Below are 17,375 nucleotides of genomic sequence, written 5' to 3'. Positions count from 1 at the left end.
TTTGGGTTTATTCAGATTTCCTATTGCTCTTGAGTCAGTTTTGGTAGTTTGTGTGTTTTTAGGAATTTGTCCATTTCACCTTTGGTTCTTTGGTTGTTGGTTTTTGATCTATTGTTTTTGTTTCAACTATTACTTTTTTCCTTCAGGCAACAGTGGTGGGTTCATTTGGTTTTTAATGTTTGCAAGGAATATCCCACATGTGGTTGCCTCTCTGTTCTGAGAAAGTTCAGCCTTAGGAAAAACCTTGTGTTAATCCTTTAGGAAATAGACACGTGAAAGACAAAAATAGAATTCCTTGAGAACAAGATCCGTTTTGTTTCCTCTGGCACAGATGCTCATACTTGGAACATAGGATGCCAACTTCAAGAATGCTGTCATGCTGGGGATGGGAATGGGATAGAGCTAAATTAAAATTCCACAGAGTTCTCCTACCATGTTTCAGTTTTTTGCTGGCTAAGCATTTGCTTGATTTTTATTAATTTTTCACTGCCTTTCAGAGTTCTGTTAAGGCTGATTCTGGCAGTTTTGCCAGTATTTTCACTATTTCTGGGAACCGAGGGGGTGCCTCTGGAAGTCCCTACTCCACCATTTTTGCTGACATCCTCTTGACTTATTTATGACACAGCATAACTCTGATACCAACACTTAACAAGGGCATTACAAAGAAAAGTATTATATACCAATATTTCCAGATTAGTGTAATCTATCAAATTGCAGAATAAAGAAAATTCATGGTCATCTCAATAGGTATATCAAAAAGACTTTATGAAATTCAACACATTATGATAAAGATTCTCAGCAAATGAGGAGGGAACTTTCTTAACCTGATAAAGAGCATTTACAAAGAACCCTACTGCTAAAATCATACTAAATGGTAGAAGATTGCTTTCCCATGAGATCAGGACTTCCTTATGGAAGTTCACTTTTACCATTTTATTCTACATTGTAATAGAAGTCCTAGGCAGTATAATAAAATAAGAAAAAGAAATAAAAAGCATAAGGATTAGAAAAAAAGGTAGTTGTTACAGACTTAATTGTGCTCCCCTACCCCGTCCAAATTCAAGTGTTGAAGTCCTAACCCTCAGTGTACCTCAGAATGTGACTGCATTTGGAGATAGGACCTTGAAAGATGTAATTAAGGTTACATGAGGTCATAAGGTTGACCTTTAATAATCTATTATGACCCTTTGTCCTTAAAAAAAAGAGACACACTAGGAATGTATGCTCATAGGAAAAGGCCACATGAGGATACAGAAGGCACCCATGTACAAACCTAGGAGAGATGCCTTAGGGGGTAATGACTAGAAAGGAACATGAATGAGCTTTCATGAAGAATGGAAATGTACTATATCTTAATTGTATGGGTATATACAATTGCAAAGTTTATCAAACTATACGTTGAGACCTATTTAATTTTACCATATATAAATTAAATCTCAATCAGAATAAAAGAAAAATTAAAAAACCCTACAGGTTTCTTGATTCTGATTCAGTGCTGTTTTTAAGACCACACTCGACTGACATCTCTTTGACATTGCCAATCAATCACAATAAGGACTTTGAAGGGACAGCATATGTATTTCTTTTTTTTTTAAATTTTTATTTATTTATGATAGTCACACACACACACACACACACACACACACACACACAGAGAGGCAGAGACACAGGTAGAGGGAGAAGCAGGCTCCATGCACCGGGAGCCTGACGTGGGATTCGATCCCGGGTCTCCAGGATCGCGCCCTGGGCCAAAGGCAGGCGCCAAACTGTTGCACCACCCAGGGATCCCGAGCATATGTATTTCTTAATCACAGTAGGTACTGAGGTCAAAAGGTCTAACTGATTAGATCTTTATGGCTGGGAAACGGGGCAAAGACACAGAAAGAAAAATCTATTTCTCTCTCTATAAATGTATCTATATATACTAATTCATTTAAGAAACATATAATGAGTACTTACTACATGTTAGGCAATGTTTTTATGGGGATACAAGAGTAAAATATGGAGTGGTCATATCCTAGTGGGAGAAGATACAAAATATAAAAAATAAGTAAATTACATACTATTTTGAGATATTTCTGTTATAGAGGATGGGAAATGTAGAGTTTCTGGTTTAAGTGACAATATTTCATACAGTAACTTCAACTCTTAACGCTGGCCTTGCATTTGAATTCCTTTTTAAAGGGGACTAAGCAGGACAATTTAACCTACACATCTGGGTTTATTCATAGCCCTATATTATGCTTATGTTCTGTGTTCTGTTGATTAAGACATCAACTTTTAACAAATCTTTTAGCTCAGACTTCTGGGAATCAGAGGTGATATTTTGTCATACCTTTACTACTGATTAAACATACATTAATGATGGTGATGTTAATAACAAAAGAAACATAAAAAAGTGTTCTTAGAGGCAAAATGGAAATGGCTTCTATACTTTGGATACTCCAACTTGTTTATTTCTTTAATCACATCACCTATATTAGTCCATTATGTACTACACAGAACACTGATATCACTGCAAGCACAGGTTTACCTAGAGGAAAAACTAGGAACTTCAAAGATTATTTCTCATTTTAGATGAGTCTATAATAATCCTCTTTCAGTAAAGGAAAAATGTGTTTGGGAGCCCCTCAGGGACCATCAATCAGTGAGAGCTGCTGTATATTATATAGTATAAAAAAGCCCAAAGACAAAATGGAGGGTGTAGTCAATACCATCAGTTAAATCCAAATTACTTTAGGTTCAGCCTCCCTTGAAAGTTTTAAGAAGATCCAGAGATCTGTGAAAAAGGATAAACAGGCATCGCTCTAAGCATAGTAGGAGGCTTTGGCATGGCTTTACAGCCTCACTTAGAAGTGGGCAATGCCAAGCCCTGAGGTCTAACATTTTGATTCTGAAACATGTCTGCTCAGTGGCCTCATGGCGTCTGTTAGCCTGTCAGCAACACAGAAAAAAATGCCCTCAGCTTCAAGGGCTCTCATGAAAGGGAATCAGTGATTGATAAGAAAAGGGTGGTTCAAGGCAAGCTGGGAGAGAAAAAAACACACTGCTGAGTAGGGAGGAAAAAAGGAATGAACAGTGTTTCCAGATTTGTGCGTTTGGCTTAAAAGTTCTTGACTCAAGTTTATATCTTCCTAAGTAATGTCTCCTTGTTCCACATAGCTCAATAAAGGCAACTAAAATAGACTATTACAAGCATTGATGATTGAAAAACAATATTTTCAGTGTAATATTTTAAGTGTAATTCTGGCAATACTGTATGATCTCAAGGTTCTTTCTTGAGACAAGAGTCAGATCTTTTTTTTTTTTAATACATTTAGTATCAATAAAGTTGGCAGAATGATAAGGAGGATAGAAAAAGGTAGATGAAGAGATTGATAATAAAGATTAATGGTCCTGCAGTAAATATCCTATGTGGTACTTCATGATTAAAGACAACACAAGAAACAAAGAAGAAAAGTATGTTAAAAAATTTAGACACACTAAAGAAAAGAAAGCAATTAAGGAGATGCAAACCAAACAGTGTGACTGAGGTTATTAGGGCTAGGTCACTGGCCTTATGATAAACAGGGTGTCCAAACCCCTTGCAGCACACCTTGAAAAGCCTGACTCCCATCTGGTTGGGTGCCATCGTAAATGCCAATGCAGTAACTGCCCTGTCCTGTAATCTGCATACCAGCTCTATAATGGGCAGAATGACTTCAAGGGGCAACTTCAGCTCCTCGGTGATCAGGTATACTGTAATTTTGCCAATGGCTCCATATTAGCATAAAAGAAGAGAAAAATACATGACATTCTTTTTTTTCTTTTTCTTTTTCTTTAAATAAAGAGAAAGAAGGGGAGAGAGGGAGAGAGAGAAAAAGAGAGAGAGAAAATGTGAGTGGATTAACAGGGCAGAGAGGGGCAGAGGGAATCTTAAGAAGGCTCCATGCTCATCTCAGAGCTCGATGTGGGGCTTGAACTTGTGATCCTGAGATCATGACCTGAGCTGACATCAAGAGCTGGATGCTTAACCTATTGAGCCACCCAGGCACTCCTTACATGACAGGCTTTCTTATAAGTAGAAAAAAAAAAAAAGTTATTCTTGTGAACACCTTAAAACAAAACTCTCTTAAAAAGATGAGAGAGTTTCTATTTTTTTTCACTGCAACACTCAATCTTTCCCCACAAAAAAAAAAAAAAAAAAAGGAAAAAAGCTAATGAAAAAAATAAAACCATGAGTGAAAACTGTTCCTGAAAACTTTGCAGAATTGTAACAGCTTTGTCTTGGTTAAATTGATTGGTATAGCAACATTATAAAATGACTATTAGGATTCATTGTGCACAACAGAAAGTGCTGAAATGTCAGCAGACTATACAGCAAAAGTAATGGGTTCTGAACCCCTGTTAGTCAAAAATGATTTTGTTTCAAATTAGAAATTGATTTTTTTTGGACACAAGCCCTTTCCAGGCTTATAGCTTCCGTAGCTGGACCCGGGAGAGATTAACTTTCACCACTGTAAGGGCTGGCCTGATGGTACCTTTCTCAAAGTGCCTTTTCAACCGCAGGCTTCTAATGTGGCTGTAGTCTTAACCAATAACACAAGTCATTTGTCCCTTTGCTATTATACTATATTTTTCTCATTTTGCCATTTTATTTTAGTGTTGGCACACAACACAAATTTGTTGACAAGTTAACAGAAAACTATGTTAAGACTTGCAGTGTAACCACCACACCATTTTGATTGGTTCTCTATTCTCCAAAGTGCAATGACTATGAAGAGAGTATGAGTTTCCCATCTCTCAAGGACTAACAGAGAATGTGAAGAAGATTGTATCTCAGATATGAAGTCTCCTCCAGAACATGGAAGATTCCTAACTCTGGGAAATGAACTAGGGGTGGTGGAAGGGAAGGAGGGTGGTGGGTGGAGGTGACCGGTTGGTGGGCACTGAGGGGGGCACTTGACGGGATGAGCACTGGGTGTTATTCTGTATGTTGGCAAATTGAACACCAATAAAAAATAAATTTATTATTAAAAAAAAAGATATGAAGTCTCCTCAATCTCATTTTTGTTTCCGGTAGCAAAGTCTATAAAGACAAAAGTTCTAAGTTGTCCTAATGCACTGGAGGTCTGCAGAACTTCTACCTCATGTCAAATAAAATGTACTTGTTTTTGTCTCAAGATGTGGATAGTTTCTCTTCTGAGGCTTGGACTAATTAGCATCTCTCAATTATTTGGGAGAAGATTAAACAATTTCTAGATCAACCATAATTAAAACCAAAAATCATGACAAAGATAGCAGGTGATGAGACAAGATCTTCTAATAAGGCATTGCCCATTTTTCACACAAATAAATGGAAGAGTGCCTAGAGAGATTATGAAAACTTGGTTCCTTAACTCCAGAGGTGGGCAGGTGTGAGCCCAGTAAAAAAAACAGGTAAATACGTGGATGGAGGTAGAGTGTATTATGCTAAATGAAATAAGTCAGTCAGAGAAAAACAAATACCATATGATTTCACTCATATGTGGAATTTAAGAATGAAAACAGATGAATATATGGGAAAGGCAGGGAGGAAGGAGACAGGGAGATAAACCATAAGTGACTCTTAGGCAGAGAACGCCAACTGGGGGAGGTGGGTAGGGAATGGTTTAGATCAGTGATGGGCATTAAGGAAGGCACTGTGATGAGCACTGGGTGTTGTACGTAAGTGATGAATCCCTGATGTTTCATCTAGTTTCATCTAGTTCATCACTGTTTCTACTAGTGATGAATCACTAGTTTCATCACTAGTAAAAACTCTAGAAACCAATACTATACTGCACTGTATGTTAACTACCTAAAACTTAAATAAAAAAAAAAAATTAAAAAAAAGAAGGATGTCAGGGTTAATGGTTGTGAGCAGATAAGAGAGATACCTTGGAAAGAAGTGTGAGCAGACAGTGCTCCAAGATTTTTTGTGGCTCTTTCTTCCGTACATCTCTCTGGACAATGAAGCTCAGATTTGCTACATTCTGTGAAGTCCTTCCCTTGATAATTTCAGGAGAGGTTAAGCCATAAGCCACTCCAGAAACAATCAGGAAACACAATTAAATTTGACCACTTAGCTCAATGTTTCACAGTTATTTTATAATTGATTTCTTTTAAAATATCTGTGGCCTCTGGGGCACCTGGCTGGCTCAGTTGGTGGAGCATGTGACTCTTGATCTTAAGCCTGTGTCTGGGCCCCACAATGGGTGTAGAGATTACTTAAAATCTTAAAAAAAAAAAAAAATCTGTGACATCTAAAATAGGAAGAATCACTGGCACTTAAAAGACTGCTAGGCAATATATATTTCAGACTTATGAAGTTCTATTTTAGCCACAATGTAGAATTGTCTATGTCCTCTCCTCCACCCTTCCCATATTTCTAGTTATTTGAGAATTAACTGTAGTTGTTAGAGTTTACTCTCTTAGCAGAAATTTATATTCAATTTCCTGTCTTCTTTACTCAGTTTGAACATTATTTTGTGTCTATAACTACATTTATGATTGAATCATCCTTACAGTTTGCTGCTTGCAAAGAGGGACATATTGGACAGTTTCTTATAACAGTATATTAAGAGAAAGGCTGATGTGATTCAGTGATCTAGCAGATGTGCCACCTGCGGCCTTGCATGCACATGTCAATTGGTAAAAAACTTAACTCTTGTTAAGGTTGTTGAAATCACCTGGAGTGATTCAACATGGCTAGCACCCACCAGCAACCTCTGGCCCCAGAAGAGCTTCTCCTTTTGCTACTTAGAGATGTTAAGTTTACCTCTTAGGGGTTGATATGTATCTTTCTTTTGACATGTCCATATCATGTCTGTATCATCTTCTGTATGTGGTTGAAACCCAACTGTCTTCTTTTCCCTTCTATTCTCAACACTGCTTGTGGACTCTTGGTATTTTTTGATGGATGATGATGGTCCCAGCAGCCAGCCATCACATTTTGACTTCAATAAACTAAAAAGAATAAACATGAATGAGCTATAGAGAGCATAGATGGGAGGTGCATGATTATATGAAGGCATATAAATTCAGCGTAAGTTGAAATGTAATTCATGGCAGTAAGAACTTTCTTTTTCTTCTTATCTTTTATTGAATTATAATTTGAATAAGTTACCAAAGGTCTATTTTGTATCTTGTCACAATAATTTTGGAGAAGAAATGGTCTTTATCCTCAAAAAGCTTATATTTGGAGTTCGGGAAATGAGACTCAGACCCATGAAACTGCTAATAAAGCCACAGAGTATGACTAAGAACCAGAATATCTGTAGAAATAAAAAGTATGCTAAAACAAGACTTGCATAGCTAAAATGTTTCCAAGTACTAAAATTGAACATTAGGGATTAAAATATCACCAATTTGCTTCAAAATGCATTTGTGTTTCTCATTTTCAATTGTTACAGTATTTATTATGTGCCTAGAGTACGTAAGAAGCAGTACAATGGTGCATGTGGAATAATTGGTCCCTGTCCTCACATAATTTCATTATAAAGTCAGCAAGGCAAATATGGAATAAAAGGAATTTTAATGAAAATAAACACATGTACATATGTTTTTCTCTCTAATAAACTGTGTTCCCAGCATTAACACATTTCCTCTTAGAACATTTTGTTTTTTATTTTTTTATTTTTTATTTTTAAAATTTATTTTTATTTTTATTTTTTTTAACATTTTGTTTTTTAGGGACAAATGTTCAATGACATATCCCAGCTTCTTCCTTTACATTTTAATTCACCACAGACTCAGGACACTTTGGTTTTGTCTTTTCCATGCCCAAAAACAATGTGAGAGCTAAAGTAAATAGAAAAAAAGAGAGAGAGAGAGAGATGTTTACTCATAGAGTCTAAATATTAAGACATTTAAACTCTCCAGAAGCAGAGGTGATAAGCTGACAGATAAGAATAAGAACCAGAATATCTGTAGAAATAAATAAGAATAAGAATAAGCTGACAGAGTATTACTGGATCCATTACTAATCTCAGAAACTCTTCTCTTAGGTGGGAAAGTATAATACTCAGTGTCAGTGAGGGTGCAGGGACAAGAGCATTGTAATACATTATTGGACAAACTGCAAATTGGTATAGCCTTTTGGTGAGTTATTTGTCAACACAAAACAAAAATGCATCTACCTCCTAACAATTCTGCTTTTAAGAAGTTATCCTATAGAATTAGATAAACAACAGCATGAGAATATCTGTTCAAGGATGGTCATTACAGAACTACTTGTAACAGGGGAAAACTGTAGCAAATATCATTCAATAGAAGAATGAGTAAAAAAAACCCCATAAACTTGGTACACCCATTATAAGGAACACTATTCAGTCACTAAAAAGAATGAGGGATTTCTCTATACTATTGTGGAGAAACTTCATGACATACAAATAAACTTCATGACATAAAAGGAAACAAACAAACAAGGCAAATAAGCAAGCAATTTGCAATAATGGAATATACAATATGACCTCATTTTTGTAAAAACAAAAATACATAAAAATATTTTTAAAGTTCTTCATGAATATACACCAAACCTGAGAGGCAGAAATAGAGTGACTGAGGGAATAGCTTTTATAATTTAATTTATATGCTTCTGAATGTTTTCATTTCTTCTAATAGGCATGTATTTTTTAAACTAAAAAACAAAACCTTTACCATCTCCTCTACATTATCATCTCCTCTCTCTTTCCCTTCTCTGCCAAACTTCTAGAAAATAGTAATCGATTTTAAAAGACATACCTACTAAAACTATTTTTTAAAGAGCAAATCTGGTGGCCTTTTCTCTTTCAGCAGTCTTTTTACTAGATCATTTCACTTCAATTGACTCCTTTCTTACAACTTTTTACCTTGGACATCATAGTATGTTATCAAGACTGGTCTTCCAGTTTTAGGAGGCTTCTACTCAGATTCTTTTACTGGGAACACTTCTACTTCCTTCCCCTTAAAAGTGCAGACATTCCTCAAGAGTCTGTGCTTTTTCTTTCTTCTTCCCCCACTTAGCACTTTCTAGTGATTCTTGCCACATCGCTGTATTTTCAATTATGATTTCTAAATAGATTCATCTAGCCCCTAGTGCTCTCTAAAACTGCTGATCTGATCCACTATTTACCAGAAAGCTGTGAAGGGATGTCTTGTCATAACTTCCCAAAGCAATTCATGTGAAAGCAATGGCATTATATTTATCTTGAAACTAGTTTCTCCATGCTTCCATTTTCATTTAATGACATCACCATTCTCTTAGTCACTTATATGAAAAGTATCAGTCATCTCAAATTCTGTTTTCCTTGTGCCTATCCAATAAATTACTAAATCAACAATTCCTTTATATATTCATCAGATATTTATTGAGGACATACTCTATAAGGCCTGATAATGTGTTATGGGTCTAGAGTGGGCAAACATGAAAAATAAATATTTATTGAGTACATTGTATGCTAGGTGATAAGTATACAAACACAAGCAAGACCTGGTTCCTATTCTCAAAATGATTTTAGTAGTAGAAAGAGACACTGAAATAGATCATTTTTAAAAAAGGTTTATTTATTTCTTTTATAGAGAGAGGGAGTAAGAGAGTGGGAGGAGGGATGGGTAGAGGAAGAGGCAAAGAGAATCCTCAGGCAGAATCTGCTCTGATCATGGAGCTCAACGCCAGGCTCCATCTCATGACCATGAGATCATGACCTGAGCCAAAATCAAGAGTTGGCCGCTTAATTGAGCCATCCAGGTGCCTCTGAAACAGATCATTTTTAATACTATATGAAACATGCTATGATTCAGGATATACAGGGTATCAATGGGAGCACATAGGTCCTCAGCAGAACACCTATCTCTTACTGAGGGTAAATTCTGGAAGCATTCAAACTAAATCTTGGAGGAGGATAAGCAGGTGATAAGGAAGGACAGAAGAATGTTCTAAGCAGAAAAAAGAGAACACTTTGAATAAATATACCAACAAGTAAACAAGTAAAATATATTTTGAGGATAAGTGAAGGTGAAGCAGGAGAGACAGAGATAGGTCAGATCATAAAAGGTTTGCCTTCATATGAAGGAGCTTGAGCTCTATTTCATAGGCAAGGGAGAGTCACTGGAAGGCTCCAAGGGGAAAAGTGGCATTATCCAATTTGAATTCATAAAAAATTATCCTGGACAAGGCCACTTAAAAGAGGGACTATAAGAAGTTGGATGAGTCAGAAGGCTGCTGAAATAGCTCTGATGAGACATGATGAGGGTCTGGGAGAGAGGAGCAGTTGTAGAAAATGAAGAGAAATTGTTTAAAAAACATATTTAGTATTTAAAATTGGTAGAATTCAATGAGTGAATGAAAAGTGAAGGGAAAAGGTAGTGAGAATGGCAGAATTTTGGGGGTATAAGCAATACAGAAAGGAAGGACTGGGAAGGTGGGAGAAATTAATGTAGCCTGAAGTACTTATGAAACATCTGGGAAGACATTTCAAGAAAGCAATTGGATTAATAACTCCATATGTTTGGCTAGTCGGCTGGCTAACTTTAGAGTGAGGTTGAGACAGAATTGAGGAAGTATATGCTTCACTGTCAAAGTTCTCAGGGAAGGAGGAGGTAAATTCATTCTTGTAAATGAAAGAAATGGGTATTGAGGAATGAAGTGAAGATTTGGAGTATGTATTGAGGGAATTCAAGATAAAACCGACCAACAACAAGGAAAAAAATTCCTGCAATATTGAAGGCCTAGGGGATCCCTGGGTGGCTTAGCAGTTTAGCGTCTGCCATCGGCTCAGGGTGATCCTGGAGTCCTTGGATTGAGTCTCACACTGGGCTCCCTGCATGGAGCCTGCTTCTCCCTTTGCCTGTGTCTCTGCCTCTCTCTCTCTCTGTCAAATAAATAAACAAACAAACAAATAAATAAATAAAATCTTTAAAACAAATATTGAAGGCCTAACAATTAGAAATCATAAATTTGTGTCAAGGCTCAGGTGCACAGATGTAAAAGCACAGAAAGCAGCCTGAGAACTTGATCTCGGTTTCGGATTTTATTGGGAGGGTTAAGCAAACTGAAGATCAAGTTTCAAGCTCCAACACCAGTACAGTCCCCACCCTGCACAAGCTCTGTATTCTGTGCCAAGCTGTCCCCTCTGTGAATCAGGCTCTAACACTGTATGCTCAAATTAGTTTTGGGATATGATGTGAAGTAGGAATCAAGGTTTATTTTTTTCCATATCTATACCCAATATTAGTTTTGAAGACTCCCTTCTACACAGACTTGCTTGATACCTTTGTCAAAAAGCAACTGAACAGGAGGAGGGGCAAGATGGCGTAAGAGTAGGGTCCCCAAGTCACCTGTCCCCACCAAATAACCGAGATAACCTTCAAATCATCCTGAAAATCAACAAATTCGGCCTGAGATTTAAAGAGAAACAGCTGGAACGCTACAGTGAGAAGAGTTCGCGCTTCTATCAGGTAGGAAGACGGGAAAAAGAAATAAAGAAACAAAAGGCCTCCAAGGGGGAGGGGCCCCGCGAGGAGCCGGGCTGAGGCCGGGGCGAGTGTCCCCAGGACAGGAGAGCCCCGTCCCCGAGAAGCAGGAGCTGCACCGACCTTCCTGGCGGAAAGGGGCTCGCAGGGAGTTAGAGCAGGACCCAGGAGGGCGGGGATGCCCTCGGGCTCCCTGGGACACTAACAGACACCTGCGCCCCAGGAGAGTGCGCCGAGCTCCCTAAGGGCTGCAGCGCGCACGGCGGGACCCGGAGCAGCTCGGAGGGGCTCGGGCGGCGGCTCCGCGGAGGGGGCTGCGGGGCGGGAGCGCGAATCCAACAGCGCAGGCCCCGGAGCACTGGGCGCCGGGACACAGCCCAGGATCCGGCCTCCTCCCGGGGCAGGCAGAGGCCGGGAGGGCCCAGGACCGCAAGGACGCTCCTGCCCCGAGCTGAGCAGATCAGCGGCCCCGCCCCGGAGCCTCCAGGCCCTGCAGACGGAGAGCTCCGGAGTTACTGCCGGAGCTGAATCCAGCTCCAGAGCTGGCCCCACCACTGGGGCTGTTCCTCCTGCGGCCTCACAGGGTGAACAACCCCCACTGAGCCCTGCACGAGGCAGGGGGCAGAGCAGCTCCCCCAAGTGCTAACACCTGAAAATCGGCACAACGGGCCCCTCCCCCAGAAGACCAGCTGGACGGACAAGTTCCAGGGGGAAGTGAAGGGATTCTGTGAAGAAATTCTGTACTTTTAAGTATACAGAATCAGAAGATACTCCCCCGTGGTTTTTTTTTTTTGGATTTCTGATTGCTTCCCCCACCCTTTTTTTCCCCTTTCTTTCTTTTTCTTTTTTCCTTTTTTCTTCCTTTTTTTTCTCCTTACTTTCCTTCTTTCTCTCCTCTCTTTTTCTCCTTTTCCCAATACAACTTGTTTTTGGCCACTCTGCACTGAGCAAAATGACTAGAAGGAAAACCTCACCTCAAAAGAAAGAATCAGAAACAGTCCTCTCTCCCACAGAGTTACAAAATCTGGATTACAATTCAATGTCAGAAAGCCAATTCAGAAGCACTATTATACAGCTACTGGTGGCTCTAGAAAAAAGCATAAAGGACTCAAGAGACTTCATGACTGCAGAATTTAGATCCAATCAGGCAGATATTAAAAATCAGTTGAATGAGATGCAATCCAAACTAGAAGTCCTAACGACGATGGTTAACGAGGTAGAAGAACGAGTGAGTGACATAGAAGACAAGTTGATGGCAAAGGGGGAAACTGAGGAAAAAAGAGACAATTAAAAGACCATGAAGACAGATAAAGGGAAATAAACGACAGCCTGAGGAAGAAAAACCTATGTTTAATTGGGGTTCCCGAGGGCACCGAAAGGGCCACAGGTCCAGAATATGTATTTGAACAAATCCTAGCTGAAAACTTTCCTAATCTGGGAAGGGAAACAGGCATTCAGATCCAGGAAATAGAGATATCACCCCCCAAAATCAATAAAAACCGTTCGACACCTCGACATTTAATAGTGAAGCTTGCAAATTCCAAAGATGAAGAGAAGATCCTTAAAGCAGCAAGAGACAAGAAATCCCTGACTTTTATGGGGAGGAGTATTAGGGTAACAGCAGACCTCTCTCCACAGAGACCTGGCAGGCTAGAAAGGGCTGGCAGGATATATTCAGGGTCCTAAATGAGAAGAACATGCAACCAAGAATACTTTATCCAGCAAGGCTCTCATTCAAAATGGAAGGAAAGATAAAGAGCTTCCAAGACAGGCAGGAACTAAAAGAATATGTGACCTCCAAACCAGCTCTGCAAGAAATATTAAGGGGGACTCTTAAAATTCCCCTTTAAGAAGAAGTTCAGTGGAACAATCCACAAAAACAAGGACTGAATAGATATCATGATGACACTAAACTCATATCTGTCAATAGTAACTCTGAACATGAACGGGCTTAATGACCCCATCAAAAGGCGCAGGGTTTCAGACTGGATAAAAAAGCAGGACCCATCTATTTGCTGTCTACAAGAGGCTCATTTTAGACAGAAGGACACCTACAGCCTGAAAATAAAAGGTTGGACAACCATTTACTATTCAAATGGTCCTCAAAAGAAAGCAGGGGTAGCCATCCTTATATCAGATAAACTAAAATTTACCCCGAAGACTGTAGTGAGAGATGAAGAGGGACACTATATCATACTTAAAGGATCTATCCAACAAGAGGACTTAACAATCCTCAATATATGTGCCCCGAGTGTGGGAGCTGCCGAATATTTAAACCAATTAATAACCAAAGTGAAGAAATACTTAGATAATAATACACTTATACTTGGTGACTTCAATCTAGCTCTTTCTACCCTCGATAGGTCTTCTAAGCACAACATCTCCAAAGAAACGAGAGCTTTAAATGATACACTGGACCAGATGGATTTCACAGATATCTACAGAACTTCATATCCAAACTCAACTGAATACAATTCTTCTCAAGTGCACATGGAACTTTCTCCAGAATAGACCACATACTGGTTCACAAATCGGGTCTGAACCGATACCAAAAGATTGGGATCATCCCCTGCATATTCTCAGACCATAATGCCTTGAAATTAGAACTAAATCACAACAAGAAGTTTGGAAGGACCTCAAACACGTGGAGGTTAAGGACCATCCTGCTAAAAGATGAAAGGGTCAACCAGAAATTAAGGAAGAATTAAAAAGATTCATGGAAACTAATGAGAATGAAGATACAACCATTCAGGGATCCCTGGGTGGCCAGCGGTTTGGCGCCTGCCTTTGGCCCAGGGCGCTATCCTGGAGACCCGGGATCGAATCCCACATCGGGCTCCCGGTGCATGGAGCCTGCTTCTCCCTCTGCCTATGTCTCTGCATCTCTCTCTCTCTCTCTGTGACTATCATTAATAAAAAAAAAAAAAAAAAAAAAAGATACAACCATTCAAAATCGTTGGGATGCAGCAAAAGCAGTCCTAAGGGGGAAATACATCGCAATACAAGCATCCCTTCAAAAACTGAAAAGAACTCAAATACAAAAGCTAACCTTACACATAAAAGAGCTAGAGAAAAAAACGCAGATAGATCCTACACCCAGCAGAAGAAGAGAGCTAATTAAAATTCAAGCAGAACTCAACAAAATCGAGACCAGAAGAACTGTGGAGCAGATCAACAGAACCAGGAGTTGGTTCTTTGAAAGAATTAATAATAAGATAGATAAACCATTAGCCAGCCTTATTAAAAAGAAGAGAGAGAAGACTCAAATTAATAAAATCATGAATGAGAAAGGAGAGATCACTACCAACACCAAGGAAATACAAATGATTTTAAAAACATATTATGAACAGCTATACGCCAATAAATTAGGCAATCTAGAAGAAATGGACGCATTCCTGGAAAGCCACAAACTACCAAAACTGGAACAGGAAGAAATAGAAAACCTTAACAGGCCAATAACCAGGGAGGAAATTGAAGCAGTCATCAAAAACCTCCCAAGACACAAGAGTCCAGGGCCAGATGGCTTCCCAGGGGAATTTTATCAAACGTTTAAAGAAGATACCATACCTATTCTCCTAAAGCTGTTTGGAAAGATAGAAAGAGATGGAGTACTTCCAAATTCGTTCTATGAGGCCAGCATCACCTTAATTCCAAAACCAGACAAAGACTCCACCAAAAAGGAGAATTACAGACCAATATCCCTGATGAACATGGATGCAAAAATTCTCAACAAGATACTTGCCAATAGGATCCAACAATACATTAAGAAAATTATTCACCATGACCAAGTAGGATTTACCCTGGGACACAAGGCTGGTTCAACACTCGTAAAACAATCAGTGTGATTCATCATATCAGCAAGAGAAAAACCAAGAACCATATGATCCTCTCAATAGATGCAGAGAAAGCATTTGACAAAATACAGCATCCATTTCTGATCAAAACTCTTCAGAGTGTAGGGATAGAGGGAACATTCCTCAACATCTTAAAAGCTATCTATGAAAAGCCCACAGCAAATATCATTCTCAATGGGGAAGCACTGGGAGCCTTTCCCCTAAGATCAGGAACAAGACAGGGATGTCCACTCTCACCACTGCTATTCAACATAGTACTGGAAGTCCTAGCCTCAGCAATCAGACAACAAAAAGACATTAAAGGCATTCAAATTGGCAAAGAAGAAGTCAAACTCTCCCTCTTCGCCGATGACATGATACTCTACATAGAAAACCCAAAAGCCTCCACCCCAAGATTGCTAGAACTCATACAGCAATTCGGTAGCGTGGCAGGATACAAAATCAATGCCCAGAAATCAATGGCATTTCTATACGCTAACAATGAGACTGAAGAAAGAGAAATTAAGGAGTCAATCCCATTTACAATTTCACCCAAAAGCATAAGATACCTAGGAATAAACCTAACCAAAGAGGTAAAGGATTTATACCCTCAAAACTATAGAACACTTCTGAAAGACATTGAGGAAGACACAACGAGATGGAAAAACATTCCATGCTCATGGATTGGCAGAATTAATATTGTGAAAATGTCAATGTTACTCAGGGCAATTTACATGTTTAATGCAATCCCTATCAAAATACCATGGACTTTCTTCAGAGAGTTAGAACAAAATATTTTAAGATTTGTCTGGAATCAGAAAAGACCCCGAATAGCCAGGGGAATTTTAAAAAAGAAAACCATAGCTGGGGGCATCACAATGCCAGATTTCAGGTTGTACTACAAAGCTGTGGTCATCAAGACAGTATGGTACTGGCACAAAAACAGACAACATAGATCAACGGAACAGAATAGAGAACCCAGAATTGGACCCTGAACTTTATGGTCAACTAATATTCAATAAAGGAGGAAAGACTATCCATTGGAAGAAAGACAGTCTCTTCAATAGATGGTGCTGGGAAAATTGGACATTCACATGTAGAAGAATGAAACTAGACCACTCTCTTTCACCATACACAAAGATAAACTCAAAATGGATGAAAGATCTAAATGCGAGACAAGATTCCATCAAAATCCTAGAGGAGAACACAGGCAACACCCTTTTTGAACTTGGCCACAGGAACTTCTTGCAAGATACATCTACAAAGGGAAAAGAAACAAAAGCAAAAATGAACTATTGGGGCTTCATCAAGATAGAAAGCTTTTCCACAGCAAAGGATACAGTCAACAAAACTAAAAGACAACCTACAGAATGGGAGAAGATATTTGCAAATGACGTATCAGATAAAGGGCTAGTTTCCAAGGTTTATAAAGAACTTCTTAAACTCAACACCAAAGAAACAAACAATCCAATCATGAAATGGGCAAAAGACATGAACACAAATCTCACAGAGGAAGACATAGACATGGCCAACATGCACATGAGAAAATGCTCTGCATCACTTGCCATTAGGGAAATACAAATCAAAACCACAATGAGATACCACCTCACACCAGTGAGAATGGGGAAAATTAACAAGGCAGGAAACCACAAATGTTGGAGAGGATGCGGAGAAAGGGGAACCCTCTTACACTGTTGGTGGGAATGTGCACTGGTGCAGCCACTCTGGAAAACTGTGTGGAGGTTCCTCACAGAGTTAAAAATAGACCTGCCCTATGACCCAGCAATTGCACTGTTGGGGATTTACCCCAAAGATACAGATGCAATGAAACGCCGGGACACCTGCACCCCGATGTTTCTAGCAGCAGTGGCCACAATAGACAAACTGTGGAAGGAGCCTTGGTGTCCATCAAAAGATGAATGGATAAAGAAGATGTGGTTATGTATACAATGGAATATTACTCAGCCATTAGAAATGACAAATACCCACCATTTGCTTCAACGTGGATGGAACTGGAGGGTATTATGCTGAGTGAAATAAGTCAATCGGAGAAGGACAAACATTATATGGTCTCATTCATTTTGGGAATAT

At 39.1% G+C, this 17,375-nt stretch overlaps 1 protein-coding gene across 11 annotated transcripts in view; it reads right to left on the bottom strand.

Moving 5' to 3' along the window:
- Positions 1 to 17,375, bottom strand: part of KIAA1328 (KIAA1328 ortholog) — a 366,861-nt gene that overhangs the window by 57,636 nt on the left and 291,850 nt on the right. For all 11 annotated transcript variants that reach the window (XM_077900521.1, XM_077900522.1, XM_077900515.1 and 8 more), the window contains one exon: positions 6,779 to 6,966. In XM_077900521.1, the coding sequence (XP_077756647.1) occupies positions 6,779 to 6,966 (188 nt within the window). The remainder of the gene's footprint in view (positions 1 to 6,778; positions 6,967 to 17,375) is intronic.

The sequence above is a fragment of the Canis aureus genome, chromosome 6, assembly GCF_053574225.1.
Source record: "Canis aureus isolate CA01 chromosome 6, VMU_Caureus_v.1.0, whole genome shotgun sequence".
In the NCBI taxonomy this organism is placed as follows: Eukaryota; Metazoa; Chordata; class Mammalia; order Carnivora; family Canidae; genus Canis; species Canis aureus.
Note: the sequence above shows the minus strand (reverse complement) of the source record. Positions and strands in the feature narration are given on the sequence as shown.